Source organism: Monomorium pharaonis, chromosome 5 (genome assembly GCF_013373865.1).
Source record: "Monomorium pharaonis isolate MP-MQ-018 chromosome 5, ASM1337386v2, whole genome shotgun sequence".
NCBI classification, from domain to species: domain Eukaryota; kingdom Metazoa; phylum Arthropoda; class Insecta; order Hymenoptera; family Formicidae; genus Monomorium; species Monomorium pharaonis.
The window spans coordinates 28437499-28461438 of NC_050471.1; the positions used below are offsets into that span (position 1 = coordinate 28437499).

A 23940-nucleotide genomic window follows, 5' to 3' on the forward strand; every position below is an offset into this window, starting at 1 on the left:
AGGCGAGTTTGGCCTCAACAATTGATATGAAAAACGTGATATACCGTCCACTCTATATATGAAAAACTGTATATTGAATTATTATTACCCAGAATGATTGACAATCTGTCTGGAATATGTGATCGGCAATAGGGAAAATCGCAACCAAATCTCGGATTTAACATCATAGAAATATTTTCTATTAAGTTCTATCTTTTTTCTTGAGCAGGGTCTAGATCGAGTTTCTCTATTTCAGGCTTTCCTAATTTTGAGCTCTCTCGCTAAACTTTGAGACAAAGAGTAAAAAAATTCTGCATACGTAAAATTGGAATGGGAATGGAGAAGAATTTCAAAGGGAAATCTTGAAATAGAGAAAGCACGCGTTGATGTTAAAATACAGGAAATCGCCGGTACGTACGATCGTTCATCATCTTTAACTCCTAACAACGCGAGGGTCCGAAAGTCGTACTTGAGTTATGCCGGGACCTTCGCGCTGCTGTTAAGGGGAGAAAGATGTGCGACGAAAACGAACGCGGAAGCGCAACGTTTCATCAACAGCAACGTCCTAAAATTCGTTAACGACTAATCGGAACAATGAGCACCTGCTCTCCGATATTTTACCTTAGGATAAGATGTAAGCTATAACAGAAAGAATCCCTTTATACTGTGTCGTTCGCAGCGTACGAGCTATCTCGAGATACTCTCGTCCATGCGACCATGCGAACGATTGTCTGGAAGAATGAATTTTGTACCCGGAACATTAGGAAAACGTTTTTTTCTTTTTCTTTTCTCTCTCTCTCTCTCTCTCTCTCTCTCTCTCTCTCTCTCTCTCTCTCTCTCTCTCTCTCTCTCTCTCTCTCTCTCTCTCTCTCTCTCTCTCTCTCTCTCTCCTCTCTCGCTCTCCTCTCCTCTCTCTCTCTCTCTCTCCTCTCTCTCTCCTCCTCTCTCTCTCTCTCTCTCCTCCTCTTTCTTCTCTCTCCTCCTCGATCCTCTCCTCTCTCTCTCTCTCTCTCTCTCTCTCTCTCTCATGTATATATGTTTTGCCAGCAGTTTAACAGCAAGACAACAGCATCGAAGTTACCTCATATTGTTGGCAATATATAACAGCCATTGTGTGATCCTATGAATTATTATAATAACAGCAACAGCATAAATTTTAATGACGATAATTTCCAAATTATCGGTATGTCGCTAACAAGTTACTATCCACACTGAGAAAAAATGTGATATTTGCGACTATAATCGCATAATAAAATAACTATAAATTGTAGTGGTAATATGGCTACTGCAACTATTTTTCTTTCTTGGTGCAAAGTCGTCATATCGTGAAGGCATCAGTTTTACCAACAAATGCGGACTCGGTTGCCGCCAACACACGATGCGATTGCAAGCAACATGCCAGCAACAATACAGACACGCTGCTGTATCTGGATTTTTATTTTCTTCTCTCTTTTTCTCTTCGAGATTGACGAGATTATCGCCAATCCTGGGCCACTTTCCAAAATTTTACTTTTAAATCCGGGAAAATAGCGAAAAATTAATTCACGTCACGTTACACCTATTAAACATGTATACTATATTGGTATGTTTACTTTTTTCTCACTCTCATTAGTAGTTTACATCATTTTCCATCATCCGTTCTGAAAAATTTTCTTCTTAAAAATCAATATAATACATCAAGTATTAATGACCTTTTTTTTGTTCTTTCCCTGCAAATATTAATCTTGTCATAAAGATATAATAAGTTTCTGCCTTTTTTTTTAAATTCTATTAAACTTTAAATTATCTCTGGGTCATCTGATTCTCTAGACTTCTTATTTTTCCAATTTTTGTTTTCCAAGAGACGCAGTATCCCACCCTGTTACCTTGGAATTCTTTTACTTCTTACTTCTGTCGCAGTGAAGAATATTTATTCATACTAAAAGTTCCTCATACCAAGTACTCTATAAATTTTTTTACTGACAATTCACCTTACTGTTGCACACGAATTTTGCGATAAAGAGAGGATGCGATAGGAGAAAAAAAAAGATATCGCGATACGCTCCTACGCATTCTTTCTTCATCGTTACACACAGTCTTCTTATAATAATACTCTTGCCAATTATAATAATACTCTTGCTCGCTGATCGATATCACAAGCGCATATCGCGCAGCCGGCAATTACATCATCGAAACAAAACCGTCTGCGTTCATGAAGAAATTACGCAAAAAAAAAAGGACAAGTTGGTAATCTTTCTAAGGAAAATTTAAAAGCAATCAATATATCAATACACTTGGCAGTGCTGAGGAATACTTAATACAGCTTGACACGAGCTGACGCGTCATCGCCGAAGAACCACTTAAGTCACTTTGAGTGACACGCTCTGAAGTATATCCCGTAAGCGTGGCGTCTCTCGAAGACGGAACATAAAGAACGACGGAAGGATACCGTTGCCGGTAGAAGAAGGGAAGATTTATGACAATCCTCGTAGATCTAGAAGACGACGCTTCAACGCAACCATCGATTCTTAATTCCCTAAGACTTTTACTTACATTGCAGATAGTGATTCTCCAATTGCATTTGCCCTGGTTCTCTCAAACGTTAGTTGGACATATGCATACAACATTTAAAAGTGTAAAAATCTTGGCTATTTTAATTTTTAGAAAAATACGATTAAAAGAATATTTTGTATAAAAATGTTTTATATCATATATGTTATGCATGCAATTTCTGTCATGCAAAAAAACAAGGTCTCAAAAAAGAAAATAAAATAAAATAATTCGATCCATACCACACGACCAATTTCGCCTGAAGTAGATGTACCAACGTACATCTTTAGAATACAAACTACCTATCTGCTCTTAATAATAAGTATCCAAATAATGATGAGAAAAAAGTCCGGTTTTGTTCTAATTTTTTTTTTCTTCAAGAATCGTTGGAGCTAAATCGCGCTAAGCAGGATGTGAACACCTATTGAAGTCCTATTGAAGAACATGAAAGAGCAACGGGATTATTACTATAATCTGCAGCGTGAATCAATTCGGCGCGTATGAAAAGATAACACGTAGACACGCGATACTAAGATAAATCCAGACAAGAGCGCGAACGAACACGAATAAACGAACTTGCTTCAATGTATGCGGACAGTGTCGCAAGTTCAAACGAGCTGAGAAACAATTACATCGACAAATACTATCTCTTCCCTTTCCAAAGGAAAAAATTGCTCGCTACGTCCATGTTCGTTCGTTTGTCCTAGTTACTTTAATCTGAATCGATTGATGCAAAGTGAGCCACTTTGCATCAATCATCGTTCGTAATCACACAGAGTTGAGATCCTAACGGTTCTATTCGATACAATCTTCGCGCTCCGCAGTTTTTCTCTTGCTCTTGTCTGCCACGCATATATATTTACGCGTTTTCATTCATCTCTCGGAATAGAAAGTAAAAGCAAATACATACTCTAACATTCTTCTCACACTCAAACTTCAAGTACGAGTCGACTTGACCGTCTCAGGAACATGAAATATGTCTTCATATGTCAGTCTTTCCAAGTCAATCATAATGAACATAATGCACTTATCGAAATACAATCATTAATGAGCTTTAACAAGGTTTTAAGGTCAATATGGAGACTACAATCGAAGATCCAGCCACGTAACATATACAGAGTGGTCCACCAGAGTGGAGAGAAAGAGAGAATGAGAGATAGAGAAAACACTCGCGTAACTTCTAAATTTGAAAAAGGAGTTGGGTACAATTTGTACAATTTTGGGGGGGAGGGGGGAGGTTCAGAGGTTTACTCGGGTGTTCCTGTTTCCGGTGGGTTCTCCTCTTTCCCGGTCTATAATAACATTGAAGAATAACAGAGGCAAGTATTCTTTGTCTTACAATTTGAGTAATCTTCATTTACCCATGCCGACCAGCGCCTCATCCATTAACTCGTCATCGGTGATGCAGGGCGATGCGGACGAATGGGGAGAGGGTGGGATTACCCGGGGGCTCGGCGCCGGGCTCTTGACGATGTGTACACTGACGGACGGACTCGCGGCGGGCGGGAACGGGGCCGGAAGCGGTGGTGGCGGTGGCGGTGGTGGCGGCGTGTTGCGACGCACCGTCGACGCCGCCTGGGTCATCGCCCGCTCCGGGATCGTCGTCAAGTGATGCTGCGTCAGGGACGCCGGTAAGCCGTGGCCGCTCCCCTTCGTCATCGGGTCCTTGGCCGCGGAGAAGTCCAGCAGCATCTCCGCTGCCGCCGCGGCTGCAGCTGCCGCCACTTCCTGTTCACCACCGCCACCACTACCACCACCACTGCTGCTACTGCCACCGCCGCCGCCGCCGCCACCGATGCTGTCGGGTGTCATAACGATCGGATTGCTATCTGACGTAGTCACGACACCACTCAGCGACGAGAAAATCGAAGTCGATGACGAGGCTGACGATGATGATGTAGAGGAAGACAACGACGATGACGTCTGCTGCTGCTGCTGTTTCTTCTCTTCGGTGATCTTGTTGTATTTGGTTTGCAGAGCCGTTTGATCGGCAGGTTTAGTGCTCAGGTTCAGGCTCTCGGAAACAATGGAGACGACTGTCGACCCTGTCGAAGTGCTGGAACCTGTCATCGTTGCGTAGGACTTGGTGCCCGACGACGCCAACTGATCAGGAACGTTGCCCTTGGAGAGAATCCCGCCGGTGGCGCTTGTGTCATCGATTTTGCTGAGAAACTGCTGACCAGTCGACGTTTGCCTCATTCCCAAGTCCTTGCAGGAGTCCCGTGAGGGCTCGTTATCCACTATAGGTTGAATGCACAGGTTCGTAGGTACATCTGAATCAGCGGCCGAGTGTGGAGGCAACATCAAACCACCAGCGTTCTCCCCGACGAGATTCAAGGACATCGCGCCAGTAGCAGACGTAGCGATCGACAGGTTGTCCGGCTTGTTCTGCGAATGGTCCCGTCTCGATTGATCGTCCGATAGCGACGACTTGGACACCGACACGGTGGACAGACCGGCGATCTTGCCCTGTTCTTGCTTCAAGCCGTCGAGGGTCTGTTTGCCCGAATCGGGCAGTATGGACAGCTTGTCCGACGATTTATTTTTATCGGCGGCGTCTGCGGTGTTCGCGCGGGCTGATAACTTCGGTATCTGAAACTTGGTGTCTAGCTGTTTCATCAGACCCTCCATCACCAGCTGAGGCGGCAGGCTCGGCGGAAGACTGGAAATGGACGCGTGTGCGGCCAACAGTTTAAACGCGCGCTCGCTCTCGCTCTCCTCTCGCAGAGCGGACGGGCTTGACTTCCTGGCGTCACCGAGACCTTTCGACGCGAACAATCCCTTGTCGCCGGATTTCGGGATTCGGGGCTTGTCCCGTCCACGACTCAGGTCAGTTGCACCGGAGCTCGTTTTCGGTGATCCGGAAGCCTTGGACGAGCCGCTCTTTGACAAGAGATTCCCCCCGACGCCCCCCGTCGCGGTCGGCGTGATACTCGCACCACCGGTATTCACCGCGCCCGAGGAAGAGATAGCGGACTTCATACCGGCGGCGCCCAGCATCATCTTTGCGGGTAGCAATTTCTGCGCAGACTGTAATGTTTGCGGTTTCTTTGACGCCGGCCCGGAGTTCACGCCAGGCTTGAGACCCGTGTGTGTCTTTGGCGAACCGTTACTGCCGGTAGTTACGTTGCTGGACGATGACGACGACGACGACGAAGAGGCTACGGCTGACAAGGAGCTCGAGGATGAGGTCGCAGCAGTCATCGCTCCCGCTGACGATAACTTCAGGTTGCCGGCCGACTGCTTGGAATCCTTGGTGCGAGTTTTGTTGATGGTAATCTTGATCCCGTCTGAGCTATGCTTCACCATGTACTCGGCAGGATTCTTTGCATCCACAGACGCGTTCTTGGTGACGCAAGAAGACTTCCCTCCCTCGACCATAGTCTTCCCTCCACTCGACGACGACGAACCACTGCCACCGATACCTTTCTCCTTCGGTCCAGCACTGCTCATTCCAGCAGTACCGCCACCGCCGAGACCAGAAGATCCGCTGCCTTTCACGGTACCGCCACCGTTCCCGCAGGTGTCGGTCTCGCTACAGTGCTGCGCGTTCTTCAGTTTATCGATCACAGCATTGAGAGAACTCTTGCGGTTTCGAGCCTGCTGGGCCGCGATCGCAGACTTGCTCGCTGCATCGACCTGGCCGGATGGCGGAGTGCTTCCGCCAGAGCCCTGAAGAGAGGAAACCTGGGTGGCTTCGCCGCCACCGCCGCCGGAAGGGATCATTTCCAATTGCTTCAGCTTACTACCACTGGAGGACTTGGTCTTGGGACTCTGATGACCACCGCCCGAACTACCGGATGAGCTGACGGACGAGGTTCGTCTCTCCTTATCTCCACGCCCGGAGGAATCCTTACTAGAGGATGACGAAGAGGAGGACTTAACTTTGGATGAACTTGCCGGCGTATCGGAGGAGCTGCCGCCGCTGCTCTTGCTGGATGGCGAGTTTGCCGCTGATTTCAGAGCAGACATACTGGGCTTGCCGCTGCTCGCAGCCGAGCTACCGTGTTTTGGAGACGAGGTGCTTCCGTGTTTAGGGCTCGCACTAGCCGGTACCGGGACCGGTACGGATACTGATACGGAAGGCACATTGCCTACTGTGTTGGGCACCGTAGACACGGATAGCGACATCGGAACTGACATAGGAACCACCACGTTCGGCGTGTTGTGTTTCGGGCTGCTGCCGTAGACAGGCGAATGCTTCGGACTTTGAACTGGTTTGCCGCAGGTTACCGCCGATTGACCAGCTTTCAAAGTAGGACTGGACTTGCCTACAAGCGTAGCGAGCGAACTCGAATGCGTGGGCGATGGACTGAACTTTCTCACGGCTGCGGGTGAGGTAGGCCGCGAGGATGAGCAGCTCAGACCAACACCACTGCTACTACCACTGCTCGGCGGTGACTGCTCGGTGCTCGGTTTGATGCTCACTGACACTGGTTTTGAGAGTGGGTCTTGCTGCTGTTTGCCACTCGACGGAACTTTGTCCGGTGGACCCATCGGGCTGTCCTCCCGTTTACGTTTGCGCCGTTTCTCCAGTTTGTTTCCGCCGCTCTTGTTATCCTCGGAGCTGCTCTTGCTGCTACTGCCGCTGCTGCTCTTACCGCCGCCGCCGCTGCCGCCGCCGCTTTTCCGTTCGCTTCGCTGCCGATCTTCCGTCGCGCTCGTCAAACCGCTAGTCTTCGGCGACGGTGACGGACCGGCGATTGGCGTGATAGTGATCGAGCTTGGTAGGGTAGTCTGCGACGGTGACGAAGCGATGGGTATAATCTCAATACCAGGTCTCTTTTCCAAACCCATGCCCGTTAACACGGAGTTATAGTTGGTGGTGCTCGCTTGATCCAAATTACCACATGAGATTGGAGTGATGCTTACTGACGGTGGCACCGGCAGACTTTTACTGCCGCTGCTCGTCGTCGATGTCTCGTCGACGAATATACTTGTTGGACTTGATTTCTTCTCCTCACTACCACCACCACTTCGATTCTTCTTCGACTTGCGTGCCGATGAGGACTCGCGCATCTTTATCAACTCCTCCACGTCTTGCTGCGGTTGTTGCTGTTCGGTACTACTGTGTTGCACCTCCATGATCTCATTATCTCTCTCAGAATTGTCAAGATCATAATCCGAGGCACTCTTATCCAGTATATCGGTGGTGTCCAAGGCCGAAAAATCTATACCGCTTGTCAAACTGGTTGCCGAAGTCGGTGTAGACGTTCTGGTCTCTGACACGAGATTCTCTCGACCGCCCGTGGGCGTTCCCAGCGGTGTCGAGTTCTCCGAACTCGAGCTCTCTAACAGAATCTCTGTCGCGATGCTACTGTCTCCGCCGTCGCTCTTTCGCTTCGGGCTACGCCAAAGACCGTCTGTGCCAGTCTTTCTTTTCCGTGTTTTCTTCCCGCGCTCGTTCGTGCTCGAATTACCTGTCATAGAGGTTTTCGCCTGGCCCATCAGCGCACCAAGCTGCAACGGGTTCAACATAGAGGAAGAAGTGTTGTTCGTTCCAGTGGTGCTCATCGTCATTGTCGTCGTATCGGATTGGCCGGAATACGACGGAAAACCGATACTATTTTCCGTTCCGGCATCTAAAAAAGACTGCTGTTGCTGTTGTTGCTGCTGCTGTAATTGACTCGACGAAGACTGCTGCTGCTGCGTCTGTCTACCTCCCATACATCCGTTACTGCCGTTGTTCAAACCGGGTTCTTGTTTCACCTTCGTTTCGCCGTTTGTAAAATCTGGTATACCGGGCGTGGTACCGGATGCATTTTGCCCGGTTTGATCCTTACCACCGGATCCCAAATTGAGATTGTAGCTACCGTTGCTGCTGCCGCTACTGCTGGTCAAATTATTCATCACCGCGGGTAAAGAGCGTCCCTCCCAGATCTTCAGCAATACTCGCATGGTCAACGGGATGCTGAGGCAACGTTGCAGCACTCTGCCGCTGAGGTCCGACGTCTGTTCCGCATTCGTCGTCATACTCACGCCGTACAACCGGCACTTGAGCGTCGATATGTCCGTCAAATCGAGTTCCGCGGTAGCCATCGTCTCCTCGTACGGATGTTCCACACTCACGCTGATATGCTGCCATGAAAGAGCGCTTATCTCGAGCATGGTAGTATGCTCCAGATCCTGACGTGCCATCGGTCGCACGCAGCTCGCGATCAGACAATTGAACAACGCCTGCTGCCGTAAGTACACCAGAATCTGCGGCACGTGCGCGGGATGTGTGAAAGGAATACTGCACACCAGCACACCCTCCATGTTCTTGTTTTCCGTCATAAAGTAGCAGTGCTGTTGATCCGGTAAGGTCTGCAAGCGAGAGTCACATGATAAGTCGTAAAACATAAAATATCTTTTTTCTTTTAAATTCTCTTTAAATTTAATTTTCACTTACCACATACAATCCTCTGTTGTTTCGACAATCTAGCTGACCGTCGCTCGCGTGCTGTATTATTAGACTGAGCATCGGATGTGGTGCGGAGATGTCGCCGCACTCAAGCTCTGTGACTTTCTGTATCCTCTTCACCAGCTCCATGCAGATAGGCATTTTCTTACCAAGTTTCAGCACAAAGCAGGCGGGCAGCATGGAGGAATTTGTACTAGTCAGCGGAGCATACGAAGGAGTACTGAAAGAGAGATATGCAATGATGAAAGGATATAAACTCTTTTCGTTATGATTCAGACAAAAACAAAATACAAATAACAGATAAATTTTTATCTATTTATTAAATTGATTAATTTTTTTCTTTTAATAATCGATTAATGGATTTAATTCGTTGTGCTCATTACTGCCACAAATAATGAAAAGATTTAATCTTACACATACCTCTTGCCCGTGGGACTTCGGTTTACAGTTATGATACTAGAAGTAGGTAGCTTGTGACCCGTCGAACCTTCCATACAAACGGTCACCGAGTGCCCGATTTTTCTCTTAATAACAGTATCAGGATTTAAAGTATCGTAGGTTCGATTCTCTTCGTCGATTAAATCGTATGGCGAGACAAAATACGTCAATTTCATCGGATGGCCGCCTCTTCTTCTCTCCAAAATTCCTAGGCAACAATAATACTTGAAGCGTAAACAATATCTAACAGCAATGTACATGTAACTTTTGTTCATTCTTGCACAAATATCATGTAAAAGATAAATGTAAATGTGTAAGATGCAAATTATATAAAAACAATTATATATTAATAGTTGCTAACCGACGGGACTCTTGTGAACCAGATTGAACGGTTCTTTTATAAACGTTTGCAGTTGTGCCAAAACACCCAGGTCAGCCTCAAGAGATTGCAAAGCGCTAAATGCCTTGCACTTTACTTTCTTATCAGCATTCAGTTGATATATCGACGCTAGTCCTTCCAGCTGCGTAGTGAAATCAACGAAGTCACCGCGCGATAGAGCCGATGCAAGTGCCTCACAACTCTATAACAATTTCTCACAATTAATGACAAGAATACATATAACAAGAAAGACTAATCGTAACGATAACGTTCGTAGTTCTCACCTGTTGCTCAGTTTTTCCCTCATGATGGATTTTAACGTCCCTAACAAGTCCTGATGGCTCTAACAGGACCTCCAAGAAAAACATGTCGGAGGATATGAATATTTCTGTGCCTGGAGGACCAGACATCATGAACTTTAATCTGTGTAATAAGACAACAATTTATATTCAAGCTCAATTTATTTCATATGTGACATATATAAGTTACCGAATAACAAATAAATGTCATGTTTGTTACTAAGTAAACATATACTTACCCTAATTGTCTTGCTAAGCTTTCTAAACGCTCTACCATGGACTGAAATGAGGTGACCTTGATAGAATGCTGCAGAGTGTCCAAACATTTCTGCAACTGATTCTTCTCTATGCTGTCAATTGCGAATCGCTTGTCCTACATATCAAAAAGTTGTATTTTTATCCCAACAAAATCTCAAAATAATAAAATAAGTAAAGAAATCACTCACCAACATGGCCATGCGCATGTTTTTCGCAGTCTCCACCAAAGGTTTAAACGTGGAAGCTTTGGAGCGTAATTTTTCCATCAGCAGCTCCATTTGCCATTCCTTACCCTTGTCAGAGGTAGATCCTCCAGTTGGAGGTTGCCCCACTATAAAAGAAGTTTCCCATAAAACTAAAAGTACTTTTTCCAGTATAAATGATACTGAATATACTACTTTGCGATAAAATAATTATTGTTACATGAACACACAGTGGACAAGCAATAACCCTTGTCATATACATTTTATCATAATTAAAGAATTTGTTCAAAGAACTTATTTAGAAATAAGAAAAGTAAGAATTTTATGAATATACATATTGCTTTTCTATAAATTTCTTCTATAAATTAATCCACCATAGATTTGCAATTTCAAATGTCACCATAATTTAAAGACTTAGAAAGCCAAATCAAGATTTCTTGTATATAAAACGTATTATCAATACAATTAATACACTACTTTCTTAAAGATTTTCCATAACTACACAATACATAAATGTTAATGTATTTTATAATAATTTGATTAAAAATTTAAAAGAATCCATCCAGAAATAAAAAAAACATTAAAATTATACAAATATAATTGCACATTATCAGTTTCTTGCACATTGTAAGTTTCTTTAGAAAATATACTATTAAGTAGGACATAACAATAATTCTATCAATTGATACATATTTATTTCTCTTATACGAAGCACACAACAGATGTATCAATATATTTCATCTAATTGAAAATTGTCAAAAAATCCATCCAGGAATAAAAGGAGTTGAAATTGTACAAATACAATTGCACGACATAATCACACGCTCTGAGCTTTTTTGAGAAATAGTAGAGCATATCAATAATTCCGTCAGTTAATCGATCCACCACCGATTCGTAATTACACGAACGATTCAGATTCTCAGATATTCAAACGAAACGAGGTCAGCCCTTCGCAAATCTCCGACAAGCAGAACGAGAGAAATATCTCCCTTACCGTGGGGCTTCTGCCCGTTGGTCGCATCCATGTGCTTCGGTGGTTGACACGGATACGTCGTCTCCGTGGCGTTCACGCTCCTTTATCGCGGCACGCTATCGCGAGTTATTACACACGATAGCCTGACCGACCATGGCGAGGTGCGAAAGCGGCGAGGGCGGACAGAAAAACGACGTGAAATCGCGCGAGTGCGAATCCCTCGAATCGAGTGCCAGCCGCCAGGACGCTCCGGGCTCGCCCCTACGTCTCACCACCGCTCCTCTCGCGACTGGTCGTCAAATTCTTCCGACCAACCTAACCTAAACCCAACCTAATCCTACGGTACGAATACTGAAATATAATAATACTAGACGCGCACAGACAGCGGGCGTTAGTGGTCAGTCCGATTTAAGGTGCCTTTTCATACGGAAACGCTCAACGTTCAGCGGCAAAAGACGTCACGTGACAAATTACGAATTGGTATTCGCTCACACTTGACCGGAAGTGAACGTTTTTTTAAATAATTGCTATGTGTAATCGTTTGTATTTCGTATGAAGAGGTTTGAAGTGCAATTAACAAGGTTTGTGAGTCATTCGTTTGTTTGTAATTAATAATTTTTTTCACTCACACTTAGCCGAAATATATTAATTGAACAAAGTTATTATACAGAATTGTTTGAAGTTTGTATGAAAAGTTATGAATATAAAATAATACTTCTTGCCGCCAGAGAGAGTAATATATGAAAATAAATTAATAAAATTTTTTCTCAATCGACTGACTGGTAATCCGTTTATTAATTACACTATACGTTTTGATCAAAAGTTATAAAGTTTGATTAAAAAGGTTTGTGAGTGATCCAAATACATTTTATTTAATTCGTGGAAGTTAGCCGAAATTTACTGACAATCATGTAACAGCACGAGCACGCACAGCGATCACATTTGCATGCTCTTTAGCTGTAGACGCATGCTCTGTAGGCACAAGTATGCAAAAAGTGCGCGAAATTCAAATGTGTATGTATTTAATGAGAATATTACATAGAGATTACACATAGCAATTATTTTAAAAAAAAACGTTGATTTCCGATCAAGTGTGAGCAAATCGAATTGGTATCTTTATTTTTAGTCACGTGACGTCTTTTAACGCTGACATGAGGATCAAGCAATTATAAATAGAAGTTTATAATTACGAATCTTTCATTATACAAAGTCTCTTTATTGTACATAGTAAAAATTGTGTACAAAAATAATCTCGTAGGGTACGAGACATATAAGTCATTTTATATACATAATCGCAAAAGCGCAATACTAGACTTAAATCGTTAGTGTTATCTTGTAACAATGGGACGGTGCGGCGTATCACACGCTTACATCGCGTTTATTTTATATCATTTATAAAGATAAACACGGCGCAGCTTAAATGTCATGGATAAAAATTAAAATGTGTGCCCAATTAACGAGTGACGTTTTACATATATGTATATATTGCATTATTTGTACTGTAATGTGTTTTTCTTAACCCTGTTTTGCCGTAAATTGTCTTTCTGATTTATATGTTTCTAACCAAATATGCGTACAAAAATGTAATTTTCATAGAACATTTAATTTTATGGGTTAAGATCAAATTAGTTTTCTATTGCATCTCATAGATTACACAAGCAAATTCATAAAACTTTTACAGTTCGTAAATAAAAAAACATGAATAAAAATACACTTCAGCAAGATAAAACTAAACTATTATTCAACCTCACTTAAGACTGAAAGGCATTGTAGAGTATTTTATAAAATCGAAATCTTTTGCTACAATTTTTTTGTACAATAAAAATTAATTGTATTCAGTTATAAAACATAAATCAGATTTACTGTAAATATACACCCAGATAGCCATCAAACTTGCCAAGATATGTTTTGCAAATGTGTGTTACATGTTGCATTAGTACAAAATACGTTCCATTCCTATAACATTTCTATTGTTGTATTATATGGCAAATTATAATGGCAAGAATTAAGAAGATATTCTGATGTAAAAAGTTGTGAAAATTTCGTTTTCGTACCTTCTCATATTTGATATATATATGATGGAATATATGTATGCAAAAGAATTTGCTCGAATTTACAAAATTGACAAAGTTATAGTGAGAGACGCTCATGGCGTGCACCGCCGTGTGAAACGAGCGTTATCTTACAATTAGTTTATTTCGACAAAGGTTCGGCCAACCGACATTCTCTAAAGAATCTATGATAGTATTGTTAACATATTGCTAACATTTTACTATCTGGATAATAAAGATATTCGATAAAGGAACTTTAAATCAATTTTCAGCTATAAAACAAAAGTAAAAAAAACTGAGGAGTTTATTTACTATAAATTTTTGGTGCTCGGATGAAAGGAGATACGTTTGTTCCAGAGTTTTGGTACCGGCGAGAGAACCTGCTCTAGAAATAAGTGTCTCTTTTCTTTCAAATTGAAACGCATGTTGCACAGTGATTTGTCATTTTTTTCGTCTCTTTCTATAGTCCAAGCGCGCCTGTCATTATTGTCCATGTTATCGTATATATTATTAATTCGCCTATTATTGGACGAGATGGGCGACAAATTCTCCTTATCTGACGTATTCTTTGATAGCGTGGGAAGATTGTTTCCCTTGGCGTGCCAGGCCAGGTCCGCCTCGGCGGTCTTCGCATCGGCGGACCTGGCCTGGCACGAGTTCTCACCGTTCTCGACGGAAACTAAGGGACTCATTTCAACGTACAGGTCACTTTCGTTCGCGTCGAAATCGTTCTTGCAATCTGCGAATGTGACCTGCCGCACGAGCTTGTTCGCCCTACTGCCCAGAATCGGCGAGTCCGATAAAATCGCGTCTATCAGGGGCGTTTTCTTGATAGACTCGCAACATCGGACAAACTCCCTGATCGCGTCTATCTCGCGTTTCTCGATATCTCGTGCGGTCAAATCGCTCAAATCGGTCGTTACTGAAGCGTTCTTGAGATCGTTGTCAAACAACACTTTAGCAAAGTGCGTCCGTGCCATCAAGTTCTTGGGATTCAGGTCTTCCCACTGAGTCCCGGTGGTATGATAAATGTGTCGCGGCGAATTCTCCGCTGTGTACTGCCTGATCTGATCTATCGTGCTTACCAAAGTACTCGCGGAGTCACGTGACGGTTCTGTCCCGTGTTGAAACTTCTCATCCAACGACGATGAATCGTCGCGCTCCTCCAATATTGTGTCCAACGTGAGCATCCCGCCCCGATCGTCGAATACCACCGGCTTGGCTATGTACAAACTGGCGTTTTGATCATCCACGGTGTCCACGGCGGAGAACGTGCTGTCGCTGTAAGACGATTTGTTGCCCTTGGATTCCACGAGATCGTAGGTCAAGGCGTCCGCATAATCATCCTGCTTTAATATCCCCCGCGAGATCATGCCGTCGGAGTATTCCGAACTGTATGTCGTGCCGGTCGTGCTCGTAAGGGTATCCCGTCGCCGATCGCGCACCACGCTATCGTCGTGAATATACGTCTCGATGTCCGTGTAGCCCTTCCAGCTGCGGATGCACCAGGGCGGCCGAGCGACTCCCAATGGGCACACGTTCTCATAGTCGTGGATCGACGTCACACAACTCATTGTTTCGTCTCGCTGCTGCATGGAGAAATTATATATGTGAAGGAAAAGTAGCGTGATACACATCGCACACAACAAAGTAATAAAATAAAAGTACTTGCTTTTGGTTCAAAGTAAAGCCTTCGGCACGCGACTTTTCATGCTAGATTGCACACGAGGCGTCTTGTTACATGTTCTGATTGACTTGGATATTATGTCACCAATCAGGACACCTCGTATGCGATCTAGCATGAAAAATCGTATCGTGTGCCAAAGGCTTAAAAAATAAAGGAAAAAATTAGAAATTTCAAGTGATATATTGTTAGACCTGCTGCTGCAGGTCCTTTGCCACCTTCTCTATATCGAATATCCTGCTGCTCTCCAACGGCGTTGGGGTCGTCAGCTTTCTCCTGCTTTTGATAACGTCCAGCGCACCAATCAATTTACTGCAGGAATCCAGCGTGAGAGAATTGCTCCGTTCGGAGTTGTCAAGGCTATCGAGTTGGTCCAGATCGATGTTCAGTATATCTGGGGCATGCCAGTCCAACTGCGGCGTAATATCATGCTCGTAAATACCGCGACGTTTTCGGGATGAGTCGATGTCGGGTAGGCCTGGATACAAGGAACTCAACAGCGCGTCACTAGTAAGCGCATTGTCCGAATTATCGTTGGACGACGCAATCTCCTCCTTGTGCTTAATACCGGCACGACTGTGCGGCCTCTCGCATTCGGCGGAGACGCGCACGGCGCTCACGTTAGACTCGTTCTCTGAACTGTAATTACGATTGACAATGCCCTCCTCCGCGCAATCGGAAATCTGCGCGATATTCGTAAGCAAAGATTGCTTATCAGTGGGCATCTCCTCGGTTCTCGGCGAGATGTTGATGGAGTGCAACGATACCAATGAGCCGCGATGAAATAGCTTCAAGGATTTGGGTGTACCAGCACCCTTTGTAATTGTAGAATGCTCACTGATATTCTGGGAAATATTCATTGTCGTTTTTGACGGATGAAATTTACCGTAATACAGCGACATGCTCGTCAGGCCGACGAGCATGCAGCTGATTATCACGGTCGCAATCGCGATTATCGTGCCGTTCGTAACGGTGTTCTTGAAGTGCAACATGTACATGATTAGGAAGGTCAGATTTTGTGCCGCGATCACCGAGTAAAAGACGAGCATGCGGTAGCGCGATCTGCCATCGCGCAGATTGAAGAAATCGAAGCAGTAGATTAGCCCGATGATGCAATTGTAGATGCGCTCCTCCCACACGGTAGGGCAGAATTTTGTTTTTTGTAGGATCACCCAGATCGTCATGAACAGCCAGTGTAAACCTAGAAAACAACGCGCAATTCTTTAAAAGTTGGAAACCAGCACAATAGCGCGTGCTTCATTCTGAAACATAATAATATTGGACTAATATTGGAACATAATAATATTGAACAAAACTAATATTAGACAATCTAATAAATATTAAATGATCAGCTCAACATACTGTAATTTGTACGCAGTCCACTTAAATTTGTTCTCTATAAAAACTGATGAAAAGATTTTGCTGATTTTTATTTAAAACAGACAATTAAAATTATTTCATACAAATAACAAACTTCTGTGTTCTACAAAATTATTCCTCGGTAAAACTCACCCAGAAATAGCAAGAACCATTCTCTCAGAAAAACAGCCGCTAATACTAAAACTCCAATTCTCGATAGCAGCATACCGCCGCGCCAGAGAGCCTGAAGAGTGAGAGCGATCGAAGTCGCATTGTTGCGCTCGCGATTGATATTGTGCATAGCTCTAACGTATGTACTCACGGCCCAAGTTAGGGAGCAGAAGGAAGCTATAGCAGAAGCGCCTGCGCAAAAATTTCATACATATTAATATATGATTGCAATAACAAAACATTAACAACCTGTAAATACATAAATTATAAAAATATTATAAAAATTATTAAGAGGACTACGTATTATTAATTATTTTGATCTTAATTATTATATAGTTTATAAGTGCCCTTTATAAAAAAAAACATATAATATATATTATTTTTGAATAAAATTAGAATTCAGATATTTTGTAAAATAATTTCTTGAAAATTCCCGAATTTTTCAGGTATTTTATTCAAAATTCTAGGGAAGATTGTAGAATTTTTTAAATACAGCTTTGAAATAAATTTATTGTATATTTTTTAATGTTCCTTAATCAAAGAGAAAACCCACTTAAGTTTAATAATAAATTTGAGAAAGTAATAAACAAAATTACGGTTTATCTTTCCTCTTTCCTTTCACACTGAAGGGTATATTTTTCACAAAACTATATTTTTCCGCGACTATTGTCCGCGACAAACTCCTGCCTTCTTTTCGGCTATTTTTAAATACGCTTCGACTTTACTTCGCCGCGCTTCGCGCCTCGTCGCTTTTATATTTAAAACCGGAGGAGAACACGAGTCTCGTGGAATTTGTCGTTGTGTGTCGTTGCGCTGTCCACGCATTAGGCATCAGGAATATAAGATAAATTGTCAGTGATATTCCTTCCTCTTTCCTGTTATCTGCGGAGGCGGGACACGAGAGAGGAAACGGAAGAATAACAATAACGCGGTATATCACTTCGTCGCGGATTCTCAGATGGTCAAGTTCTCGAGCTCAACATTGACGGTACAGCGGTGTTACAACCATAATCTCCGACGGTGTTCTTCAGCGATTTACACTAAAGTGGCGTCTTATTGCAAGTGAATTGAAGAAAATGTAACAAGATATAAAGCATGATGTATCCATCGTATAAAATACTAGCGGTCGACGTATTAATGTCGAGTGACAATAAAAATTCAACGCTTTATCCGAGATTAAAAGTCGGCTTCTACTATCTCGTAAAAAAGCTCCTTCTACTGATGCAGGTAGGAACTCAAGATGCCTCAGATCTTTTTCTTATATTTTTCTTTTCACAATTTTTTTTCTTACACGAAAAAGAACAAAAATTCGATTCGATTAATTTATAGAGACAGATTACGGTGATAGAGCTGGTTGCAGGATTAGCGATAATTTGCGTTGTCACATTGTTAATGCTGTCGAATTCAGCGCAAACCGCGCATATGGAGGCAAACATAGAGCGGGCCACATCGTTGAGGTATGCGTCGCCGAAATACACGCCAGTTGTTGCACGCGCCGTCACGTCTAGAATAAAGCCACGAGCCCCGATGTCGCGGGAACAGATGGAGATTGTTGGACGTGAGTTAGACAGGAGGAGACAGTGGGTGGCACGCGTGTGTGAGACAATCGACACGAAAAGCTCGCAGCCGGACGCCACGCTGACAAACATGATCATCGACACGTAAGCGAGAAAGATGCTGAACATTTCTGAAAAATTATATACACGTATTTAACGTATCTTAACACGTATGAAATACAAATTTAAATCGAAAGGGAATTAAAATATTTTTATCGGATTTTTGCATCACATTATAAAAAAGTTGAACTTAATAAAAATGTAATTTTTTCTTACGAATAATTTTAAGAATCTCCGACTTTGTCGCGCTGATTTTTTGAAAAATTTTTAGAAATTTTATAAGAAAATGGGTCAATATTCTTATAAAAATTGTTCTGTTTTTTATAATATTTATTCTTGTTTGGAAATTGATTTTTTATTTTTGAATATCTTTTTTAATGAAAGAGAGGCAACAATATATTCCTTCTCTCCTCCTTCTCAAAAAATCCCATTTTTCCCTAAAAATGCTTAAAAACCTAAAAAACAGCGCAACAAAGTAAAAAATCTTTTTAATCTGAAACAATTCGAAGGGAGCACAACGTGTCATGGTGCCCTATATACAAGGCGGCGAGTTCCACGTGGATGAATTACTTCGCCATTCTGAAGGGCACTCTGACAGACGATACTATGGATTTGGTGCGTCGCAATCTTACGCAGATTAGCGATATCGTAAGACAAAAGTTTCGGCAGGATGAGGATTTTAATAAAATCTATGAGGTAAGAGCGCTTTGTTACAATCCCTAAATCCTCGATTAATTAATCCACCATAAAGTTGAAAGTACATTAAAAATAAAAAAAGACAATTTTTTAAATTGCAAATTAATTAATATTTTTTAATCTAAGTTTAAATCTAAGTTAAATATAATTATATTAATACAAGAAATAAGAGAAATACCATTTCTCGATCAAGCCTAATAATAATTCTTGTCTGAATTGTCACGATCGCGATCTCCAGTTCATGTGAACTGCGCCACATATTCGTCTTGAAACACAACCCTTACGTAAAGTCAAAATATTAAGTTATAAATTGACAAGCAATTTAATAGCATTTTAATCGGTTCAATATTCAGCTATTATAATTATATTAAATTAATTTTATTTGTTCATTAGACGGTTCATTTCCTATTTGTTCATTGATTGATGAATCAATCCAACCCGAATTTTGAATCTTGTAAAATCTAAATGAGTAAAAATAGCAGCTAGGAATTAAACTACAAATTTTCACGTTCAATTTTCAGAAAGTTTTAAGAACAAAGAAGTTTCTGATTGTGCGCCATCCGCTGGAGCGTCTTCTATCCGCATACAGGGACAAATTGGAGCACATGCAAAACCGCGAATATTACTACAAACGCTTCGGTCGGCGCATCGCGATCAAATATCGTGATCAAGCCGATAACGCAACTAGATTAGAGCCGACATTCACCGAATTTCTGCGGTTTATAGTCGGCGAAAGGTACTTCGACGAACACTGGGCACCGTACGATCGCACCTGCGAACCCTGCACGCTTCACTACGATTACATTCTGAAGTTCGAGACACTGGACAGAGACCAGAATTTTTTCATCCAGGATGCCAATCTTAGTGGGTACCTGTACGAGAGAAACTATCCGCAAAACATTAATCCTCTAGGCGCGACAACCAGGAAAATACTTAATGAATACATCAAGGGGATACCACAAACACTCCTCAACAAAGTTTACAAGATTTACGAAAATGATTATAAATTGTTCAACTATACATCTATTTAACATTATCGATGTCTCTGTGTGTCGGTCATATTTACACAATAATGGGTAATTAATCGATTCATAATCAATTGATTAATTGAAGATACATAATCTAAGAAAATCGATTATTCAAGAAAAAATTAATCTATTATTAATTATTAGTCGTAATTAAATCGATTAATTTGTTTTCTTCGGTAATCGATTCTATTGAATTATTTATCTCTAAATAATTGATTAATCAATTATGAATCGGATAAATGTCCATTACTGTCCAGGCAGCTGTTTTTATACAATGATAATCTGAAGAATGTTAAATCTTCATAAAAGCTCTGATTTAAATGTGATGTAACATAAAAATTTATTTAATGTTTTTCATTTTTTAGAGAAAAAATATTTTGATGTTAAAATATATGTAAAAATTATATATTAAAAAAAATAGCAAAAATAAATTTCTCATTTTTAAAATAAACTTGTATTATTTTTATGATTTTTCTAATTTTTCTATACACATAAGAGTAGAATTATCAAAAAATCAATATATATATTCTGTATAAAATACAATAAAATTTAAATGATAAAGAGAACACTTACTCGTCCAGAGCGGCGCATGATTTAATATTGCAATTATGTACAGTTGCAATATCAACTGAGGAGCAGCTCCCATGAAAGACTCAAACAAATGCAACATACATATATCGCTTTCTTGCCGATACACCCAATTTTTATCCTTGCTGAAGCCTGACTTATTTCTTAAAGAGTGGATCGCAGTATAAAGCAAAGTCAAGTACCTGAAAATAAATACAAATTAGTGAGCAATTTATTATTAATATAAAAATACATATACATATATAAATATATACATTAATTCGCTAACAGGAAAAGTCCCTAATGGAAATTCAAAAAATTATAAGACTTCGTCAATACATAAAAAATATCCTGATATGTAACCTGTTTTTTATTGCTGCCCAAATTTACCCTAAGGCTGTAAAATCAATTCTTGCAAATTGATTGAGAATTTCTCGTTTTATTATTAAACAATTACATCCTGATAAGCTTCCTAATCGATGAATCTCATTAAAAGAAATTTTCTGTATAAAATTCTTTTGTTTTATTAATAAATAAGAAAAATAAAAAAAAATGAGACAATTTTCAGAAGTTAATTTTATCCTTTCAGGATGAATTCAAGCAGCAAAAAAAGTAGTTTAATAAATTTCACATCTTCTATTGTCAGAGTTTCATAATTTCTTTTAATATTTTCAAATCTTAATTTTTGAATTGGGGACCTTTTCTTGCGAGTCGCCGATGATTTTTGCGAAAAATTGCACAAAAATAAAGTACCTGTGCAAAAAGCCGAGTAGGAGGAAGTGCAACAACCAGTGAACAGTCCGCAGGGAACCGTCGCTGCGATGCCATCTCAAACTAAATAGTTGGGTAACACAAGCGGGTAAGACGGTGAAACCCATTGCAAAGCATCCCCACGCTGAGTGGCCTTGCAAAAGGTATTCCACACATACAATGCTGTCTGTGTGTGCGAAAAATATCTTACAAGGTTTATGAACACAGAAGCTTTCCCGCGCATGCTTTGAGCAAGTGTGCAAAACAAAATTTTACGTATGTGACACTTAAATATTTCAGTGCAAAAAGCATATTGGTGGCGCTCGCACAAAGTATCACGATTTCTTTTTATAATTATACAGTAGTTCATACAATTGTAATTACAAAATATAATACAGTTATTTATTAATTTTCTATCACTATTTTATCATTTATAGTAAAAAATACATGAATGTTCTAGAATCAGAATTGGGTAGCAAATTAGTAATAAAATTAATAAGCTCAAAAAATTATTAATTTTTAACTTAACTTTAGAACTAACTTTAATTACAAATTTATCTATGCAAAAGAAAAAAAAACAATATTCCTTTGTTACTTCATATAAATTTAATAACAAATAAAATACTACATTTATTTGATAATCCATATAATTGTTTGACATAATTTAACTTTTTAAAAATTATGGCTTTCTAATATTTAATATAAATAATGCTGTTTAAAATTAACTTTCAAGTTAATATAATCTTAACTGAGTTTTCATTTATGTAACTTTTAATGTAAAACTAAATTAATTTTAAGTTTATAATTTAGTAAAGAAAGAATATTAACTTACCAAACTCTGCCTAGAATAATAAAGAAAATAAAGAGATATAATTCTATGCAAGATTATTTATTTTAATTAGATTGTACCGCAATCCTAATAAACACGCATTTTAAGAGAAAAAGATTACAAATGCAAATAGATTTCTCACAAAGTCTTACGAATTTGCGATCGCGATACTTTTTGCCAGCGTCATTAGCAAAAAAAGCTGACATAAACAAACAGGAGGCGTCCCGCGATCTCAAGTAAAATCCTCGGCGGACTTGCAATTTTGCCGCGAAATATCGTCAAAAAATTCTTAACGATTTTCCGTAACTATCAGTAATTATAGGCTGCGTTCCGTTTCAACGCATGATGCGCATAATGCATTGTTCATCCTTGTTTAACTTTTGACAAACAACAAGGATGAACGATGCATCATGCGTATCATGCGTGAAACGGAACGTACCCCTTATCTTCGTAAAATAAAAGTTCTAATTTTAAAATTCAAACTTGCACCACAGTAGATTCGAGAATGATCCGAGGGTATGAATTTTGCAATCGGCCTGAAGTTCGCCGCGGGCGTTTCGTCACTCCGTTCGATCGTGCGGATTCGCCGTCCGGGCGTGCGAGTCTCAAATGAATCTGTCAACACCGAAAAATCCAGGAACCACGGGATCGCGGGACACCCCGCGCGCGCGCGCGCGCGCGCACGCACGCACGCACGCATTGTACAAATGTATGAATGTACGTATGTGTGTATGCGACACTCTTTGTTCACCTGTTGCTACGTCCGCGAAAAGGAAAGTGATCGAGGACGCGTAGTACAGCAGGTCGGTGGCGCGAAATCGGTAAAGCTCGGGCTGCCGGCGCGGCGTGGCCGCGCGCGGCTCGCCCGCTCCGTCCGCCGCCGTCGCGTTCTCAACGTCGCGCGGAACGTCGGCGCACTTCACCACGCACGACTCCGCCGCCGCCATCTTCCCGCATCCTTCGCCCGGCGCGACGCGCCGGCCATTCACGAACTCCCCTCGGCGCCCGCGAGATCCGTCCGTCCGTCCGCGCCTCGACGCCTGGCGCGCTGTCGCGGTTTCTCCGCGAGTCCGCGCGTGCGAGGGACCGGCTTCTACCCCTCTCCCCCCTTTCCTCCTGCCGCCGCGCTTTTTCACGCCCGTCGCACGCGCATGCGCGGACCGGCGCGCGCTCACGTTGGCAGGATTGGATCGCAGGGACGTAGCGTGCGTTCGGGGGCACTCGCGAAACCCCATAGAGGGGATTTTCATCAAGTTTAATGAAGTAAATTAATTTTCAGGGTTGGGTAAGTTAATGTATTTCTTTAACTAAATTAAATTAAAGTTAATGGATTATAAAATTAATTTAGTTAAGTTAAAAGTGACATAAACGAAAAACTAACTCAGTTAAAGTTACGTCGAGATTGTTAAAGTAAACGTTAATTTTGAGAAGCTTCATTTATATATTAAATTAGAAAATCATATAATTTATTTAAGTCAGATTACCAACGTAATTACAGTATTGATCATCAAATATATTTAATATTTTATTTGTAAATTAAATTACAATATTAATTATATGAAATGACAAAAAATATTATTTTTATGCAGGAATAGATTTTTATTTTATAATTCTTACAGAATGTAAAAGAAGCGTTCAACTCTTACAACGCTCATTTAACATTTTAATTGACACTTCGTAGAAGTTTCGCTTATACGCTTCTATCTCTCCCTTTACATATTCGACTTG

General features: G+C 41.4%; 3 protein-coding genes across 10 annotated transcripts; 1 reads left to right on the forward strand and 2 right to left on the reverse strand.

The window, feature by feature from the left end:
• Positions 1 to 996: 996 nt before the first annotated feature.
• Positions 997 to 11513, reverse strand: LOC105833665 (mediator of RNA polymerase II transcription subunit 1). The gene is made up of 8 exons (XM_012675568.3): positions 11483 to 11513; positions 10474 to 10616; positions 10267 to 10400; positions 10013 to 10151; positions 9711 to 9930; positions 9332 to 9557; positions 8900 to 9131; positions 997 to 8814 (listed from the first exon to the last, which is right to left on the reverse strand). The coding sequence occupies exons 1-8, from the start codon at positions 11511 to 11513 to the stop codon at positions 3862 to 3864; spliced, it is 6078 nt and encodes a 2025-aa protein (XP_012531022.2). The 3' UTR covers positions 997 to 3861.
• A 1143-nt stretch (positions 11514 to 12656) lies between these two features.
• LOC105833668 lies at positions 12657 to 23294 on the reverse strand. 7 transcript variants are annotated; one of them, XM_028192831.2, is made up of 7 exons: positions 22964 to 23294; positions 21387 to 21570; positions 20640 to 20836; positions 16878 to 16918; positions 16709 to 16799; positions 15391 to 16397; positions 12657 to 15101 (listed from the first exon to the last, which is right to left on the reverse strand). In XM_028192831.2, exons 1-7 carry the CDS (start codon positions 23157 to 23159, stop codon positions 13824 to 13826), a joined length of 2994 nt encoding a protein of 997 aa, XP_028048632.2. In that variant the 5' UTR covers positions 23160 to 23294; the 3' UTR covers positions 12657 to 13823. The 7 variants fall into 7 exon arrangements, with proteins under 7 accessions (XP_028048632.2, XP_028048631.2, XP_028048630.2 ...); XM_036286838.1 differs by having other exon boundaries at positions 13957 to 14126; positions 14431 to 15101; positions 16709 to 16918; XM_028192830.2 differs by having other exon boundaries at positions 16709 to 16918; positions 21387 to 21537.
• Positions 17186 to 20491, forward strand: LOC105833667 (carbohydrate sulfotransferase 9). 2 transcript variants are annotated; one of them, XM_012675571.3, is made up of 4 exons: positions 17186 to 17953; positions 18056 to 18387; positions 18852 to 19038; positions 19560 to 20491. In XM_012675571.3, the coding sequence occupies exons 1-4, from the start codon at positions 17822 to 17824 to the stop codon at positions 20067 to 20069; spliced, it is 1161 nt and encodes a 386-aa protein (XP_012531025.1). In that variant the 5' UTR covers positions 17186 to 17821; the 3' UTR covers positions 20070 to 20491. The 2 variants fall into 2 exon arrangements, with proteins under 2 accessions (XP_012531025.1, XP_012531026.1); XM_012675572.3 differs by having other exon boundaries at positions 17864 to 17953; positions 18087 to 18387.
• Positions 23295 to 23940: the final 646 nt, after the last annotated feature.

Excerpts from the sequence above, each read along its gene's own strand:
- LOC105833665 (XM_012675568.3), bottom strand. The coding sequence starts at position 11,513 with ATGGATGCGACCAACGGGCAGAAGCCCCACG. Across the intron at positions 10,617-11,482 it reads CAACGGGCAGAAGCCCCACG|TGGGGCAACCTCCAACTGGA; the intron begins GTAAGGGAGATA and ends CTTCTTTTATAG. Across the intron at positions 10,152-10,266 it reads AGCTTAGCAAGACAATTAGG|ATTAAAGTTCATGATGTCTG; the intron begins GTAAGTATATGT and ends CTTATTACACAG.
- LOC105833667 (XM_012675571.3), top strand. The coding sequence starts at position 17,822 with ATGATGTATCCATCGTATAAAATACTAGCGGTCGACGTATTAATGTCG. Across the intron at positions 18,388-18,851 it reads ACAAACATGATCATCGACAC|GGAGCACAACGTGTCATGGT; the intron begins GTAAGCGAGAAA and ends AACAATTCGAAG. Across the intron at positions 19,039-19,559 it reads ATTTTAATAAAATCTATGAG|AAAGTTTTAAGAACAAAGAA; the intron begins GTAAGAGCGCTT and ends TTCAATTTTCAG.
- LOC105833668 (XM_036286836.1), bottom strand. The coding sequence starts at position 23,159 with ATGGCGGCGGCGGAGTCGTGCGTGGTGAAGTGCGCCGACGTTCCGCGC. Across the intron at positions 21,571-22,963 it reads TTTCGCGGACGTAGCAACAG|ACAGCATTGTATGTGTGGAA; the intron begins GTGAACAAAGAG and ends TCGCACACACAG. Across the intron at positions 16,398-16,708 it reads ATGGTTCTTGCTATTTCTGG|GTTTACACTGGCTGTTCATG; the intron begins GTGAGTTTTACC and ends GTTGTTTTCTAG.